The following is an 18,276-nucleotide window of genomic DNA, read 5'->3' on the forward strand; positions in this document are numbered from 1 at the left end:
TCTTACGAAGTTATCCTTCTGATAAGGATTGTATTTGTACTGTACTGCCAGATGAAGAAACAAACAATCAAATCAAGTGCTAATCAAATGAATGTAACCGAGCTAATTTTACTGCCAGTGAATAGGGTCTTTCACTCTGGTTTTCCCTGCCCTCTAGTGGATTTATTGGTTAAGGGTTGAGGAAACATGAAGTTATATTACATTATATCGTGAGATTATATCGTGCACACCTTTGAAACTGCTCAGGAATTTAATGGCAATACCGTCAGTTCAAGCTTGTATAATTTCGCCTTGGTTCTAATAAAGTTTATTCAGTCAAATTACTAGTATCACATTCATATCTCATATGTCCCCTTTAAAGCTTCTCTTCAGGCTGATGTCATCAGAGGTTCGACTGCTGTACCTAAAAAAAGAAGCTGCATCATCAGCTAACTGACTAGGCATCCTCACGTTAGACAAAACATGCTTCTTCTCCTTAAAATATACTTCTTGTCAGAGGTTGTTAATAAGGCTATAAAATATTCAGACAAAAAAATGCATCTAAACTTGTGATGGAAAAGGTGGAAATTACATGTAGTGAGCTGGTGATTGAACTTTTAACACAAAGCTCTTGTCCCTTGCTGAGAGTCTTTTTTAGTATGTCTTAGACCAAGTGCACAGATGTCAAGCTGCTTGATATGGGGTTACAGGCGTTGAAATCAAAAGTTCTAAGCAACAGCTTTATAATCAGCACAGACTCTAAATATCTACTTACATAAGAAACACTCCAGCTTCTAAACAGCCTGTGTTTCTTTTCTTATTATGAGGTTCCACTGAAATTTGAACTCAAATCATTGGATTCAGAGTGCCGGGAGCTACTCATTACACCACTAATGGCCCACTCAGGTTTGGTCTTCTTTATAAAGGCGGAACACGTTCCAGTCGCTCAGACTCAGTGTAACTCATGCGGCCCTGATATTATTTTCAGTGGAAGGAAAGCTGCTGGACTTGCGTAACCACGTACATAATTGGCCACACAAGATTTAAGAAGTAAGAAGCAAAGCCATTGCTTTGTATGTGTTTCCCAATAAACCTTGAAGGCCTATAGGCTGATATATGCTAGACAAAAGCAGATAATTCATGGCGTTACATTCAGCAACCTGGTCTGTAAAAACAGTGATATGCAAAATAGGTTTGTCACTGATTTTTGTGGTGAATGCACCATTAAGTAGGTTTCCTCAATGGTAATTTACAAGGTTGTTATGACCAAAAATAACTGGCTCATAAAGAGCTAGTTCTCCTTTGGTGCCATTTGAGAATCTGGTTTTAGCAGGTTTGAGAAGTGAGCATAACACATAGAAGCAACACACAGAGAAGTCAGCATAATATCAGAGAGATATCAGCTGAGGTTTCACAGAGCAGCATTGCTTAAGCAGTCTTTTTAGAAACACATCAAACATTTACACTGCTATGGAGATGAAGCCAGACAACATAAATGAATCTGTTAATCTACAGCTACGTGTGGGCCTGCCTTCTTTCATTTGAGCAATATTGTCAAAATTGTGAACATGCTGTAGAAGAGTGTATAAGAGTGATGTAGAAGAGTGATGAGGAAAAACTAGTTAATGCATTTATTACTTGCAAGTCTGATTATTGTTATTCCTTAGCGAAAAGCCTTCATTTGATCTAAAATGCTACAAACATATCCCTCACAGATCATCTGCTCTTTGTTTACTCCCGGCTACATCCAGAATTGAGATTAAAATCCCATTTTTTTCATACACAAAGCTCCGAATAACCAGGCCCAGACATTTCAAACACATCATATCATCAAAACCACCCAGCCGAACACATTTCTCACAGACTGCAGGCTAGCTTGTGCTTCATAGAGTGTCTAAAAGTAGAAAGGGAGGCAGAGTCTGCAGCTACCACCCCGCTCCTACAATGACTGATCACGTCTCCCTGTGTTTTTAGACCCCATGCATTTAACTTTGGTCTTCTCTCTCCCATAGACTATGTTTTGTCGCTGTTTGTTGCTTCTGGTCTTTCCACACTTCTCTTTTCTGTCATCATCAAAGCAGTTAAAATTGATAGCTGCCCATCCCTGAGCATGGTGCTACCACAGGCTGTAAAACGAGAGTTCTTCCTCCCTACCTTTGCCAGGGTCAGGTTGGTCACAGGAGATCATCTGATCTGGAACTGGAAACTCTTTATTTTGCAATATAAAAAGCCTTGAGACGATGAAATAAAAAATTGAAACTGCACACTCAGCTAAAATATAATATAATATAATATAATATAATATAATATAATATAATATAATATAATATAATATAATATAAATCTTTGTTTTTGTTAATGATGGTCTATTATCTTGTGTTACAAATTCTTGGGTGTGTAGAAGTGGGAGAGAGACAGAGAGATAGCGAGAGAGAGAGAGAGAGAGAGAGAGAGAGAGAGAGAGAGAGAGAGAGAGAGCGAGCCTGTCACTGGCCGGTGCAGTGCTTGCAGCAGTAGCTTGGCTCAGTCAGCAGACGGCGGCCAATCTACCGATTTCCTCCTCTCGTTTCTATTCTCCCCCTCTTCCCCTTTATTGCACACCTTTTATTTTCTGTAGCAGGCTCGCAGAAATGTCCGCCAGACCGGGATTTTACCGGCAGGAGCTGAACAAGACTGTGTGGGAGGTTCCAGAGCGCTATCAGAACCTGACGCCGGTGGGCTCCGGAGCTTACGGCTCGGTGTGGTGAGTGTGTGCGTGTGTGTATGTATGTGTGTGTGTGCTGTGAGAGTGGAGGGGCGAGGCTGAACAGTCACAACATTTACGGTATTTCTGTTCATGATGCATCAGTAGACTACAGCGCTTTATGTGTGTGTGTCTCTCAGGACCGAGCTGCTTTGTTAACTGATTGTTTGGGAGGTTTTATTGCCTTCACTGCTGTTATTACTGGCGTTTTTTTTAAATTATCATGCTCCCAATATTCAGCAAAACACCTTCAAATTCCATTTCCGCCCCTGTTTTTATGTGCATGAATAAGATTTCATTGCTTGCACTGATGTCAGCCTTATAGAAAGACAGGCAGGTCTGCAGGGCTTGTTTTTGTCCCACCGCTCACTGTCTGTGGGTCTTACAGCCTGTGTGTGGGAGGGAAAGACAGAATGAGACAGTACAGGAATTTCCCCAATAACCCTCTCCTCACCCCCACCCAGCTTCTACACACACAGAAATAGTCTTGGAAAAAAGTCTCGAATCTTAAGATTTAATTTGAGTAGCACCTCAGCAGATATTCATATATATGTGTGTGTGTGTGTGTGTGTGTGTGTAGCACATCTGGAATGGGAACACAGCTGCAAGTTTGATGCTGTATTCCTTGCACCTGCACACTCACTCTCCTTTGTTTATAACCCCCACGCTCTGTGTGGATGCACTATCAATTTTGCAAAATGTAACTGCCTTAGATTTGGATAAATCTGCCTCAGCCGGTGGGATGCCGTTGCCATGGCGATATGTCATGGCATAACCTCCTCTGACAGTTAATATTAATTAAGCTGTTACCAGGAGGCTATGAAAACGCAGACAAAATTGTTATTGTGTTTGTGTGACAGATCCCTGAGGAATAATCACATTGTGCCACGTATTTAAGCGGATTTGCATGTTGCCAGCTTCAGTGGTATCAGTGAGAAATGACTATTAAAGCTGTGAGTAGTCTGAAAAACCTTCCACTACAAACTGATTGATCCTGGCAGCTGAGCAAAACACTTATCTATGAGCCGAAACGCCCAAACACTGTAGAGAAGTTTACAGATATAATATAACGGACCTTCCTCCAATGACTCTAAAAGCCTTATGAGAGGTAGTTAAAAGCTATGCCATCACCTCCACATTAAACCGGGTAGACACCAAGTGACGACATCACATGACACAAGCCCACTCAGCCTTTTCAGGCTAAAATGAGAAACTCTAAAATTTTAGGTCAGCGTTGCTAAGTTCCCAAATCCTGTAAGTCTAAACCCAAATCCTGTGATGCTTTGTAGCAAGGAAATAAAAGAGGCAGATGATATAATATGATATAATAGCAGGGAGTCCAAGTTTCTACAGATGGAGCACTCACTCTGTGCAGCCAGTTTGGAATCGCCTGTCAAGTTTTGATGTGTCATTTTCTGTTTGAGCTTTCTCTGCACGGGCAAAAAAATGTGCCAATAACCGAACCCAAAACCAGGCTGAATTTCCTGCATCTTAGTCTCACTTTATTATCTCCTTCTTACACAGTAGTAGTGGGAGCTTGTGTCCAGTCACACACATATACAGAGCTCATATCTCAGCCCGTTAAACCACACCCAAGATGTCACTGCCTGTGTCCTCACAAAAGCAGTTTATGTCTTGATGGCTAACATCCTCTTCTGTCAGATTTGAATTAAGGCAACATTTGAACTGGGATGGGATGATGGGATGATGGGATGTGTGTCTCCCTCACTTACCTCACGTCGTGATAGAAGCTTTCACAGGAGTACTGAGCATTAGCATCTTGCCTATTTGCAGCTTTAGAGTTCTGCTCAGAATAGCAGCAGACTAAAAATGCACAGGGGTGGATCATGACTTTGCCTTTCAGCCTCGAGGTAATACTCACATGGACATTTTTTAAAGTAAGTTTAAGGTCTGATTCCCATTTTGGATACTCATGGTACAAAGGATGCATTATGAAAAAAAGTCCATTCAACACGTATCTTGTCCTTCTTGAGAAAAAAAAAATGCCCTAAGCAATTCACGCTTGTAACTCATATTCTCTAAAGGTGCAGTGAGCTTGTGTATAGACAGAAAAGTCAATGCCAGAAGCAGAGTTATTATTTATAGCTAGCTACTGCCACAAGACGCACTTTCTAGACTTCTTCTCTGGTTACATAAAAGGATGATTATGATTTGATAGACTGTTTTCTTGAGTCTTAATTACTGAAGTAAACATTAGCATTGTGAGTGACTCTCATAATCCCCCCTTTGAGGACAGATTCATGCTGAAAATGATGCATAACTGTTGCCAGTAGGCTACAGATATGAGCTATTCAAACCCTTCCTGGCTAACACACATCACCACAGCCCTGACAGGTGAACTCACAGAACCTGTTCACTCATATTACTCTGGATCATCAAACTATATTGATTTAAATGAATTTTTTCCCTTGTTTATATATAAAAGTGGACAATGACGCCCTCTTAGAGTTTGCATGTAACAGTTTATAGCCAAATGAATCCGTTTATCTGAGGTTTAGTGGTAGCACTTTAGAATAATGTCACATTACTAAGCATTATTAAGGTATTAGCAAGTGTTTAATTCATCCTTTATATAGCATTACTCCTCCTTAGTATGTGATTTAAAAATATTTATTTATTTATTTATAATTTTAGCTAACTATTTAATCCATTTAACACCTATTTTAAGTTAGCCCAGTTCATCCATTATTTAGCTTACTTACATTCTTTAAAAAAAAAAAAAGTAATAACCACTTATTAATTACTTATCCATTATCCAACGATCCATTTTTTAAAGCTAAATGCTTCCAACACTTATCAGCCAACTGTTTTAACCCTTTAAAGCCAAGCGTATCGTATTTGATACACGTGTTTTGGGGAGTTTTTGAGACTTCTGCATCATCAGCGGGACTTTTTTTTACCCCCCAAAATGATATAAATTGCATGACACATTTGTAATGACTAAATTGCAAAAATATGGCTAATGTAGCAAATGCGATACAAATGAAAACTCATATGCAGATTAACATTTGATGTATTTTTATATATATTTTGTCTAAAGGTTCAACAAACACTTCCTGGCAGTTATTTCATGGTTCAGGTTTTAAAGGGTTAATCAGCTTCGTTCTAGTTGTTTTAGCTAATTAATTTAACCATTTATCCACTGTTTTTAGCTATCAAACCTTTCTTCCATAGCAGGTCTCTTAATCCTTTTATCTTACTCACCTGCTTCTCAAAGCATAATTTCTAGACAGGCCAAGTGCGAATGGTTGAGCTTTAGATTATTATACAATTATACAAATACACAAAGGGCATTCCTCCACACACATGCTGACACCGAGTGCTTCCCTGCATTGTTAATGTTGATCTTGAGCTATTGTCACTGACTTTCTCATGGCAAGACTTGATTAGCAAACAGTAGGGGGATGGGGTTAAGGGTATGGCATCTGTATCTGTCGTGTCGTGATGGAGAGGGGGGGGGGGGGGGGGTCGATACTCAAGCAGTCCAGGTCTTGAAATGTGCACAAATGATCCATGTTCTCAGTGCAATCTCTCGAGAAAATAGGCCTTAGGTCAAGGACCCGACAAGCTCATATAATCCATTATAGCTGGAGCTGAAGAACATCTATCCCCCATCCTTACTGGGAGTAGGGGAATCAAAAGGCAGATTTAAGAGAGAAAAATGGAATAGTTGCATGGAAATACATAAGGAATAACTTTGGAGTACAGACACTAGAGCAAGTAGCACCAAGAATACAAAGCTGTTTTAATAATTTACCATTCACTGCTTCTTGAATTTTGCTGTCATACTCTATGTCTAATATAGCCTCACTGTCTTCTCAGCTTCCTGCCTTGAGCCATAATCCCAATTAATATTCCTTTTCTGCTTCGGTTTCTCGCAACCAAAAAAATGGGACAATTTTGGACCGTTTGCTCGAGATTGAACATCAAGACAGAATATATGTTGAGCTGATCAAGGCTGCTTTCATCTCATGTGAGCATATGTAACATCTGTTCACTAGACTTTGGGCATGAAGCCTTGCATTTGGATTACTATGAATAAAACATGACTGCTTCATTTTCTCCTGTCGAGATTGTTATATCTCTGCTTGTCAGATTGTTGATTGGAAATTTGATAAATTAGGGAGGAAAAAGCACACTGGGATTCTGAGTTGTTGTGGATCTTATGAATAAATAGCATGTGAATGATCGCAGGGTAAAAGCTGTGAAATAAGCTTATTGGAAGACAAATTTAAATGTAGCAGCTGTTTGCGTAGCTTTGCATAATTCCTATAAAAAAATGTAAATAACATAAAATTCTCTTAATGCAGACAACTTGATTTAGCACCATGTAGCAGCCTCCCTCAAATCATTTTTGGCTTTCTCTTAAATTTAATCTGAATATATCACTGTTTAGACTGCTAGCTATCTTATCTATATGAAACATTTCTCCTCATTGCAAAAACAGTTTACTTCCACCGTCTCTGTCTGAGAAACCCAATGTGCATTAAGAGCTGGGATATTAAAGGCATACTGAGACAAAAGGACAGTGGAGAAATCGATGCCTTTGCTAGCTTGTTTGTATTGAGAATGGTGCATCATACCCATGTATGGAAGATGGCAGGGGGGAAGATATGCTCAAGGCGGTGAGGCCTGCTTTATGTCAGACGGAGGAGGCTGGCTGCTGACCTGGACGTAGCCCAGCTGGGACATCCGGGCTGTCAGCAGGTGATTTGGAGACGGAGAGCCGCATGGATGCACTGAAGTGTGCAAAAGTGCAGCAAACTCAAGCACGTAAGCATTATATATCAGCAGGAAAAGATACAGCAATATTTATAGTATGTATAGGAAAAAAAAACAGGACACATGCATCATTTCATGGACACCTCTACTGTAACTGTCTGAAAGTAAACAGACGTCATACCTGCTGTTAGCTGAATCTTTGCAGGTCTTAAGGGTAAAAGAAAAAATGTATTAAGCTGCTAAATGGCCTAAGAACATCATCCACAATCTCTGTAGGGAACAGTACTTTTTACCTGCACAGGAGGACACTCAATTAAACAAAGATGTTATGAATTAGAAGAATAATTTGATGCTTTCTGGTTAAAAGCGTTTTCATTCCCTTGGCATCTTAGGTGAGAAGATGAGGCCACTATGTATATATACTAATCACTAACGTACACAGGATTTCTAAAGCTTAACATGTAGGCACCATCATGTCACCAATCACTTTACACAGTCCCACTCTGAAGCCTTGATTTATGCATTTGTGACTTGATCTTGTTGTGTTTCTGGAAATCAAGGACGCTACACAGTCATATGGTAACAACTTCCCAATTACAAAATGGAAAAATTCTGAATAAATGTACTATAACAATGTAATAATAATATATTAAGACTTAATCTGGAATGCGGCACTGCGCCCAAAGGAGTAACCCCCCCCCCCCCCCCCCCCCCCCCCGCTGGCTAGTAGACATAATGCAGGTTTTAAAGCACTTAGCTCTGGCTTTACTTATCAGAACAGGAAGCTTTGTCCATCCTTTATGTACAGTATGTTATCATAAACCGGAGTAAAACATTTCATCCATGCTGCCAGATGTAAATGATATTTGTTTTAAAATGTCAAATGTTTACAGTCGTTTTATTGCATCAGTTGTTTTGCAAGTGTTGTTCATCACACAAATTTTCAGGTCATAGTTCCTTTTCTTACTTCTTGGTCTATTTTTGCAATGTTATGCATTGTTACTCAATTCCCACCCGCTCTTCCTGTTGGTCTGTTCCACCCTCTGATGGCTGTATTATTATTCTTTCTAAGAGCGGTTGCAAAGCTGGCAGGCCTGAAAAGACACTGGCACCACAAAGGCATTCAGCATGAGCCGCAGCAGGGCTCAGTGTTCAATATGTGGAGTGACATCTACATTTCAAAAGAGATGAGATGAAAAAAAACCCAGCAGCACTTTTACAATATCTGACATCCTCGCTTCCCTTGTTCCACCACATCCTCTTTCACTCACTTCTCCCGTCTGCTTGCGTTTCAAACTCTTCCAGCCCGTTTCTCTTTTTATTTTCAACTTTCAGGCATTCATCACAGCGTGAAGTAGTAGCTTAGCCTAGCTCGTGTGTTAATGGCACTGCATTTAAGTATATCCACACACGTGTTAAATGCTTTATCTGTTTGCTCTTTGCAGTTCGGCGTACGATGTGGTCTTAAGGCAAAAGGTTGCGGTGAAGAAGCTATCCAGGCCTTTCCAGTCTCTCATACACAGTCGCCGCTCGTACCGGGAACTCAGGCTTCTCAAGCACATGAAACACGAGAATGTTAGTGCTCCTTATAAAAATACCCAGAGACAGACAGACGTGGCTCTCTGAATGTTTTTCGCTCCGTTATTGATCCGCTCTGCTTCTGTTTCTGTCTCTGCAGGTAATAGGGCTGCTCGACGTCTTCACACCTGCTGCCACATTAGAAGACTTCAATGAGCTGTAAATCTTTGTTTTTCCCTCGGTGTTTTCTACAAGCTGTACAGCTGTCCACCTTTTTAGATATTTCTCTTATTAGAGGGCATACTGATGCATATATACAGGCAATCCTAGGGGGATTATAGGCTTGTAGAGATGTCAGATGGTTGCTATGGCAGCACCTCCATGTTCTCCTCTGAACTGAAATGCCCTCCCCCATTCACTCATGTAGACTCTCTCCTCTTTTCCAGCTACCTGGTGACTAACCTGATGGGCGCAGACCTCAATAATATAGTCAAATTTCAGAGGTTGTCAGATGAGCATGTGCAGTTCTTAATTTACCAGCTCCTCCGTGGCCTCAAGGTAATTTACTGCATCACGAGTATCTCCTGCATGCCACACTGCAACATGAATAATCAGCTGTCTGTTTTAATGCCAGCAGACACATGTAACAGCAGCGAATCATAGACTGTATACAAAAGACAGACAGACTCTGATTTGAATACACAAACCTGGAATTTTGGTCATCGCCATCTTGTTTTTTTCTTTCTTTCTTGTTTGTTTGTTTGTTTGTTTTTTTAACTGGAGATCACTTTTTTGCATGTTTGTCACACTTAAATGCTTCAGGTCATCAAACAAATTTAAATATTTAGAGAAAGGTAACACAAGTAAGCACAAATTGCCGTATCTAGGTCACAAACGGATGGCCGGACATTCTCCTTCAGGATGTTTTGACAGAAAGCCCCAGACCATCACACTACCACCGGGACTAAAACATTTCAGAAAGTTCAGCTTTTGTCTTGTCAGTTCACAAAAGTCTTTTTGGCAAATGCGAGACGAGTCTTTCTGTTCTTTTTGGTCAGCAGTGGTTTTCTCCTTGAACTCTCCCATGGATGCCATTTTTGCCCAGTCTCTTTATTATTGTTGAACCATGAACTCTGACCTTAACTGAGAAATGTGAAGCCCGTCGTTCCTTAATGTTGTTCTGGGTTCTTTTGTGACCTCCTGGATGAGTTGTTGATATGCTTTTGGAGTAAATTTGGTCGGTTGGTCACTCCTGGGAATCATCACCACTGTTCCAAATTTTCTCGATTTGTGGATAATGGCTCAAACTGTGGTTCAATGGAGTCCTAAAGCCTTAGAAATGGCTTTTTAACCCTTTCCAGACAGATAGATGTCAGTAACTTTGTTTCTCAGTAGTTCCTTTAGATTGTGGCGTGATGTGTTGCTTTTTGAGCTCTTTTTACCTGCTTTACTTCGTCAGACAGCTTCTATTTAAGTGATTTCTTGATTCAACAGTCCTGCCAGTAATCAGGCCTGAGTGTGTTTAGCCAAACTGAACTCAAATTTTCAAAACATGGCGATTAATTACAGTTAATCAATCATTTAACAAGAAGGGAAATTACTTTTTCACACACGACCAGGTAGGTTTAGGTAACTTTTTTCACTTTATCAAGTTCATTTTCTATATACTCAGGTTATCTTTGTCTAATATTAAAATTTGTTTGACAATCTGAAACATTTAAGTGTGACAAATATGCAACACACTAGGAAATCAGGAAGGGGGCAAACACTAGGTCCACCTTTAATCTGTTGATGCCTAAAACGTGCTGAAGACTGGCTGAAAAAAACACATCATTTCTGACATTTTTCTGGTGACTTTATATAACAAGACATTCGTTCTATACATCCCATTATGTTTGGTTTTGTTTTTTGTTTTTTAAAAAAGTTCAATATGCTTTAGGGTGATTGACACACTGCTACCATAGTGTACCACTGACATGTGACTTCAAAAAACAAAAGATGGTGGATGGCGAGGCTTCAAAACAGTTCTGTGAAAATCAAATAGATAACTTTTGATCATTTATATACAATGTAACATTGAAATCACTACACTGAAGTGCACACAGACTTTGAAATCCACAATTCCAAGATTTGCCATCTAACACTGAATCATCCAGCTGCCTGTAGATGCTGGCTCTTCACTCTCCGATAGACAAAAGAGGCAGAAAGTTAAATTCTGAGCTGCACTGTTGACCCCCATCTTCTCTCTCTCTCCTCCCCCTGTACCCCTGCCACGCCACCTGTTGAACAGTACATCCATTCAGCTGGATTGATCCACAGAGTGAGTTCCTTCTTCTTGCCTTGGTCAAGAGACCACTGCTGCACTTTGGTGGTTGAAACGACAACATCTTAAGCATTTTCCTATTTCATTTCTTAAAATGTTTTAAGGTGATAAAATCACCTCCAGACTGTCCGGCATTATAACATAAACATATCAGCATGTTTCATTGGGTGAAATTCTGAGAGTACATTTCACATTTTGAAAAAAAAGTCGATCAGAAAATGGGATAATGGTTATTTTGCTCATGCTGCTGAGTTTCAGATATGTTGTAATTCTTGTGATGTTTCTCTATCTATTTAACCAACGTCTTCAGGACCTCAAGCCAAGCAATGTGGCAGTGAATGAAGACTGTGAGCTTAGGGTAAGACTGGTCTTTAGTTTAACCCTACAAATGCTACATTACACCCAATGAAATCCATCAATCTGGAAATAAAATGTTCACCTGTCCTACAGATCCTTGACTTTGGCTTAGCCAGGCAGACAGATGATGAGATGACAGGTTATGTGGCGACTCGCTGGTATCGAGCACCAGAGATCATGCTCAACTGGATGCACTACAATCAGAATGGTAAGATGCCATCGAATGAAAATGAGGTTTTCAAAGTATTTTGCATTTGGCAGCAATAAAATGGGCAAATGCTGAATGGCTGAACCTGTAGTGTTTCTGTTTCAGTTGATATCTGGTCAGTGGGATGCATTATGGGAGAGCTACTGAAGGGAAAAGTCCTTTTTCCCGGCACTGACTGTATCCTTATCATCGTGGCGTGAGTCCACCGCAATTTGCAGCTTTTCTTCTGTCTTAGTGGGAACCTTCCATTGCCTCTTTAAACCGTCCCATGGATGCGGACCTCTTGTGGATTTGCATTACAATCATAGGCCTTTCTATGGGGGGAGCTGCTTTAACAGAGAGAAACTGGGGAATGAATAGGAGCAAACACAAAAGACTGAATTGTCTAGGCTGTTGTATTCAGTGTCTCGGAGGGGCTCTAAAACAAATTTGATTTACTGATCTTTCTGTGCTGTCAGGCTTCGAGATGTCTTTTAAGCAGCGATCTGCCTCGGTATGTGAAAAGATACTCTAATGAGCCAAATCTTGCGAGTTGATGACTTCCGCAAATCTCGATGGCCCTTAACTCCTCCTGTGCTAAGATATCGACCAGCTGAAGAGAATCATGGAGGTGGTGGGAACTCCGACACCAGAGCTGTTAAAGAAGATCTGCTCTGAACATGTGAGGACTCTACAAAGAGATTGGGAATGTCAAAATAATGCTTTCCGCAAAAGCTGTTTCTACTGACAAAAGCAAACTGCTCTGATTGATTAGTCACTCCATTGACCTGGCTGTCAGTATGTCTGAGTGTTGGACATAATTGATCACCAGTGGTTGGACATGTTATCCAAATTGTGACTTGCCATGAGTGTAACATTGGTGTGTATTTGCAGGCACAGAAGTACATCCAATCTCTGCCCTTCATGCCCCAACAGGACTTGGAAAAGATCTTCAGAGGGGCAAATCCACTGGGTGGGTGATGGACTGCAGATTGGATTATCAGCTTCTCAAATTCAATTGAAAACCATTAAGACTCTGCTAAAAGTTACTCTCTCCAGCCTGCAAATTTGAAATGCATTTTAACCATATAGGCTTAAATTAAATTTTGGACCTCCTGCTATTTCCTTCTTTTATTTGTCTAGTTTTTTGTCTCTCTTTTAGCTGTTGATCTGCTGAAGCGCATGCTGGTTCTGGACTGTGACGGGAGGATCTCAGCTAGCGAAGCTCTTTCCCACCCCTACTTCTCCCAGTACCATGATCCAGATGATGAGCCAGAGGCCCAGCCCTATGACCAAACACTGGAGAGCAAAGACCGAACTTTAGAAGAATGGAAAGGTAAAGCCTCTTTTTAAAATTTGGTGATTTTATGATTTAAAACAGCTGACAGAAGATACCATACTCACGTCTTACCTGAAACACAGAATTCTGCTGTAGTCCCTGCTGTCAAACTAGAAAATATGACTATGAAAGACATTTGTCGAGGTTTTAGATTTGTGGTGCCAGTAGCAACTTCCTCTTCTGCAAATAAAAAAGTACCATTTGAAATAAAAGTCTGTTGGAACAAGAAGACAATATATTCAAGCTGCACTGATTTTCACATTTCATATTGCATGGGTGTTGCAGAAATGCACCATCTAAGCAATATGGTGCAATATTGGAGACTAGTATTCACCACAACACCACCTGCCTCATACTGTGCTGCCAAAACAACTCTGACCAGCCAGGGCATAGACACGTGACATCTGGGAAAACCTTGTGGTGTCTGGCAAGAGCACACTGGCAGCTAATTCATGGGGTCCTGTGGGTGGCAGGACGGGGCCTCTGTGGATGGAGTTTGTTTTGGCAAAACCAATAGAGGCAGTTTGGAGAGTTTTGAGCCTGGGTCTGTGCCTTGGGCTCTTTTTTCATCGTTGCCAAATCATTCTCTAGCAGTTTTAGGGGGTGTAATGAGATGGATTATTCTGCAGGGGGGGCAGCACTGTCATGTCTATAGCCCCACACGGTCTTGATCTTAAAACACCATCTGTACCAATGTTATGGTGGGTGGTATGTCTGTGAAGGTTCTCAGTCATCCAGGCCATCGTAGTCTAAGGAGCGAGGAAAGAAAAGCATCTGGACTTCTTTAAGTTTGTTGAAAACCTAAAGAAGGCAATTTATATTGAACACAGAGATGACCATCCAAGGACCTCAGGGCAAGCACTTGGCAAAAGTGGAAAGGAAAAACTTCCTTTTAACAGGAAGAAACTTCCAGCAGAACCAGGGAGGGGCAGCCAGCTTTAGTTTATGCTTTATGTTTGGGTTTTATCGACTGTAATATGTTGCTATATTGGACTAATATAGCAACCTGAAGAAACTTTAAAGTATGCACATTATATTATCCTGTGTTGTTGCCATGAAACATCAAGAAGGTGCTTTTGCAATGTCACAATTTCTATTGTTTCTATTGTTACATTCCGAATATTGAGCAGCACGCCTAACAGTGTTTCTTCTCCCTTCTTCTTCATTTACGTCCACAGAGTTGGTATTTGAAGAGGTGAACAGCTTCAAAGCATCTGGCAGCAAGACTGACAGCCTTCAGGTGGAGCAGTGAGACTTTTACTGCTCTGCCTCCTCTGCTTGAAGAAGGACCATGTAGTCAATAAATGCAAGGAGGGCTGGAAAAACAAGCAAAGGAAATGACTGTGTTTGATTTCCTGTCATGAGTTTGTCTGAGCAGCAGGGCAGGATGGTCTCCATGGGATCACATGTGAACATTACTATTACAGGGAACATTTTCGAGTTTAAAAAAAGGATTTCACCAGTGCAGAAAGTTGCTTCCTGTTATGGTTCCGCTCACTGAGGGTAAAATAAGGAACTGCTCAATATCAGGGGCCACGGAGGACGTGAGGATTCATGTGAGGAAGCAACTTTAAGAAACTGAACTTTGTTTAAAGACCAACAGAAGGTGTGGGAGGAGGAAAAAATGCACACTAGGATTTCCAAAGCAACAACAGGAATGCTGTGTCATCATCAAGACGAATTCCATTAAGCTTTCATATATAAAAATCATGCTTGCAGTGATACCATTTCACATCACAGAACAGCTTAGCATTCAGCCTGCATACTACTGATGCATGACTTCTGTGCATTTTATTGTTAAAGCATATTACTGGTGGTGTATTATAACCACTGCTTACTGTGTCTGCCACACTGCTATTAAACCAGTTTGGGGTTGAGAAAGAGGCATTACCAGGAAATGTAACCAGTGTTTCACCTCCTCTGTCTTTGTAATTCATGTCTGAAAATGTTCTTCCATGGATGAAAAGTCATCCCATCCTTACAGAATAGTAAACACCAATTGTGCTATTAATTAGCAAGATAATTAATATATGCCAAAGCTGAAACAGAATGATTGCCCTGCAGATCTGTGTTTACAGTGTGAGTCTCTTTCCTCATATACAGATTCCGCTGTCAACCGATCACCTGTTGGCTTTGGCCCTGCTCCGTAAGGTCTCTCTACTGCTCTGCTGTCTTATACAGATCCCCATTTGTGTTTACAACTGTTAACATTACAGACATTGTGCAAATTGTCAGAATCAGTTCCCAGAAGGTGTCTAACAATGCTGGATAATAATCTGTTATGCAACTTGTAGCTTCATCCAAGCATTGACCGGTCAAACACCACATACTGATGATTCACAGAAAGCAGCCATATTTGGCTGCTTGTGGCAACCAGGGAGCTCATTAGTTATCTTTCATGTTACCTAAGCATCTTTTTCTTTTCTTTCCATAATTCTTGGATCATCTCTTTTTTAACCTCCATTACGTGTATTTTAGTTTGCTGCAGTTAAAAGCTTGGTGCAACATTGTAACATAAATATTCATGCTTAGCAACTCTGACTGGAAATATTTGCGTAAGCACACAAGCCGAACGCATATATGCATTTTTCTAACAAATGGCTGACTTCCCCACTGATGTGTCACTCATCTTGCCACAAACTGGAGTTTCAGTTCTCGTAACTTTTTTTTTTTTTTGCTGCTGCTGCTGTTTTAATAATAGCATGGTATTAAACCACTGTAAGCACAGCCAACAAACCACAGATTTTGCCCTGAAGGTCAGTGAAAATATCAAGTGAAAGGTATTTGAAGTTGAATGCAACAAACTAAATAATAGGTTTAAATTGTAATTGAATCATTTTAATTGTCCATGTTGAACAACAGGATAAGAAGCAAAGTAAGCCAGTTAAACACTCTATTCACATTTATATCTGACTGCTGCTGATGTTTAATTCAATATGTAAACTATGTTGGCAAATGTTGGCTAGAATGTCAGGTATAAAACAAATAAGTGAATTGGCTTGCCTTCCGATGTCAGGTATTAGCGCAGGCATTCACAAGACTAGCTAAGGTGAAACTGTAGCTGTTATTGTAGCCTAGTTAGGTTTTTTAAACTAGCTAGAATAAATGTACTGATACAGTTCTGTCAGTAAAGAATGGTCTATACACATCATTGGCACTTATTTAAGGTTTAATACTACAGCATATGAATTGAATTTTAGCATGTGTCTTGACAGATAAACCACTCCTAGCTACATGAAGTGAATTGTATCCCAGACTTGCTCACATGTACGCGGGCATTTTGGTAAACATAGCTTCTTTCTCTGCATTTGGCCTTTTGTCCACTCATAATTAAGGTAAATGAGTGTGACACTGTGATTTTTTTTTAAATACATTTTTTTTTAACAACAAAAAAGCAGAAAAACGCTGTTTTAAAAAAATTACCATGTACCCGTGGACATATCCATATGTGCTCCATCGCAGTAATGCAAAGTCTTCTGAGTTTCTTGATTCAATCTGCTCACATTAAACTCAACCAGCAAGATTACTTCTGCGTGAAGAATAATTCTTTAAGGACACAAGAAAGAAAGTTTATTCTTTTATTTTTCCTTCCCCCCCCCCCCAGATTGGTTCACACTGGAGTGCTACATGTAGCCTTTTGTGCAAGTTGTCCACTAATACTGGATGAAAAATGTTGAATTTGAAGTCTAAATTAATCAAAACTGTGTCTCAGTCAAGGTGTGAGCTCTGAATGTTACAGTGTTATGTGCTTATGTTGTATATGTGGTGGATTTAATTAGCAACTGCAAACTGAATGTATATGTATGTATGTATGTTTGTTACAAGTTATGACTTTTGAATACATGGTGGCGTGTGAGTCAACTGTAGTCCTGAGTTTCAAATCGCTAAAATGAATGTCAGCTCTTAGTTTCCAAATGATTCAAAGGATTTTCTCGTCATCAGACAGTACCATGACTTTTAAGCTTTGGCTTCAACAGAATAAACTCGATCATCTCTGTTTGCCAAAATGTCTCACATAGAGTACACATCATTCTTGCATACTTCATATCATTAAACGTGTGATTTTTATAGTTTGGACTAGAACCATTAATTGTGAATAAAATACATTGTTGACATAAATATATACTGTAAAGACATAAAGCAATCTAGATGATGATGGTGGTTTTACATGTAAAACTCAGACACTACAAACCTCATCATTTAGTATTTGTTTTGCTCTGAAGAAAACAGGTTTTCCATTTTTGTTTGTTTGCTTTTTAATGGGGTGTTCCAACTGACTAAATGGGTTTTCTCACAGGGAATTTGCAGTATATTTTGTATATTTCAAAAATATACAGTGCCCCTGTGAGGAAAAATGCACTGCAATGTAAGAAAACACCAGCACTGGAAAAGTACACAAAGACGATCAAAGTTGAATAAAAGAGAAAAAAAAATAGCAAGAGCCCCCACACAAAAACCCCTCACAAAACACAGAATTTGTTATTGGGGGGTAGTAATTCATGATGACAGGCTAAACAGTAAATAGCAAACATAAACAGTATTTTATGAATAATGTGATTAAAAGACACATTGCCTAGCATCTTTTCTCCCTCACATCACCAGTGAATCCTCCCCTTCTTTTAAGCATGTTTAAGTAAAATCCTTCGCATATTTGGATTTCTGTCGTGTCTGCAGCTGTTCCATCACATCTTTATCTTCCCCCCCCAAACACTAGCATTTTTTCTACTTCCATTGTTTCACTTTTTCTGCTTTTGTTGTGTTTATTTAACATCCACTGTGTTTTTTGTGCTTTCCAGAAATTTTCTAAAGTTGCAGTGCGTTTGAACTCTCAGAGCCACTGTAGAAGGAATTCAAAAAAATAAAATTTGTGTTGCCAATAATTAATTAAGACGGCTGAACATGGATTTTGCTCAGACATCCTATATTTTGGATTTGGGGTCAAGGCACCCCATGCGCCCACTCTGGACATTCCCCTGCTAAAAGCACTGACATGTATATCAGGTATTTAAACTGAGGTGCACACAACCAGGTGTAAAAGAAAATATAACTTAACTCAAAAAAATATCAAAATCCTAAAAATCCCTAAA

General features: G+C 39.9%; 1 protein-coding gene across 1 annotated transcript; it reads left to right on the forward strand.

Moving 5' to 3' along the window:
• Positions 1-2,476: 2,476 nt before the first annotated feature.
• On the forward strand, positions 2,477-18,069 carry mapk11 (mitogen-activated protein kinase 11). Its single transcript, XM_085387925.1, has 12 exons — positions 2,477-2,722; positions 8,911-9,040; positions 9,144-9,202; positions 9,430-9,541; positions 11,274-11,303; positions 11,617-11,664; positions 11,757-11,871; positions 11,977-12,048; positions 12,453-12,532; positions 12,745-12,823; positions 13,013-13,186; positions 14,368-18,069. The coding sequence occupies exons 1-12, from the start codon at positions 2,610-2,612 to the stop codon at positions 14,439-14,441; spliced, it is 1,086 nt and encodes a 361-aa protein (XP_085244051.1). The 5' UTR covers positions 2,477-2,609; the 3' UTR covers positions 14,442-18,069.
• The last annotated feature ends 207 nt before the right edge of the window (positions 18,070-18,276 follow it).

Source organism: Rhamphochromis longiceps, linkage group LG17 (genome assembly GCF_057381845.1).
Source record: "Rhamphochromis longiceps isolate RC_006_pf linkage group LG17, R_longiceps_female_GT1.1, whole genome shotgun sequence".
Taxonomy (NCBI): domain Eukaryota; kingdom Metazoa; phylum Chordata; class Actinopteri; order Cichliformes; family Cichlidae; genus Rhamphochromis; species Rhamphochromis longiceps.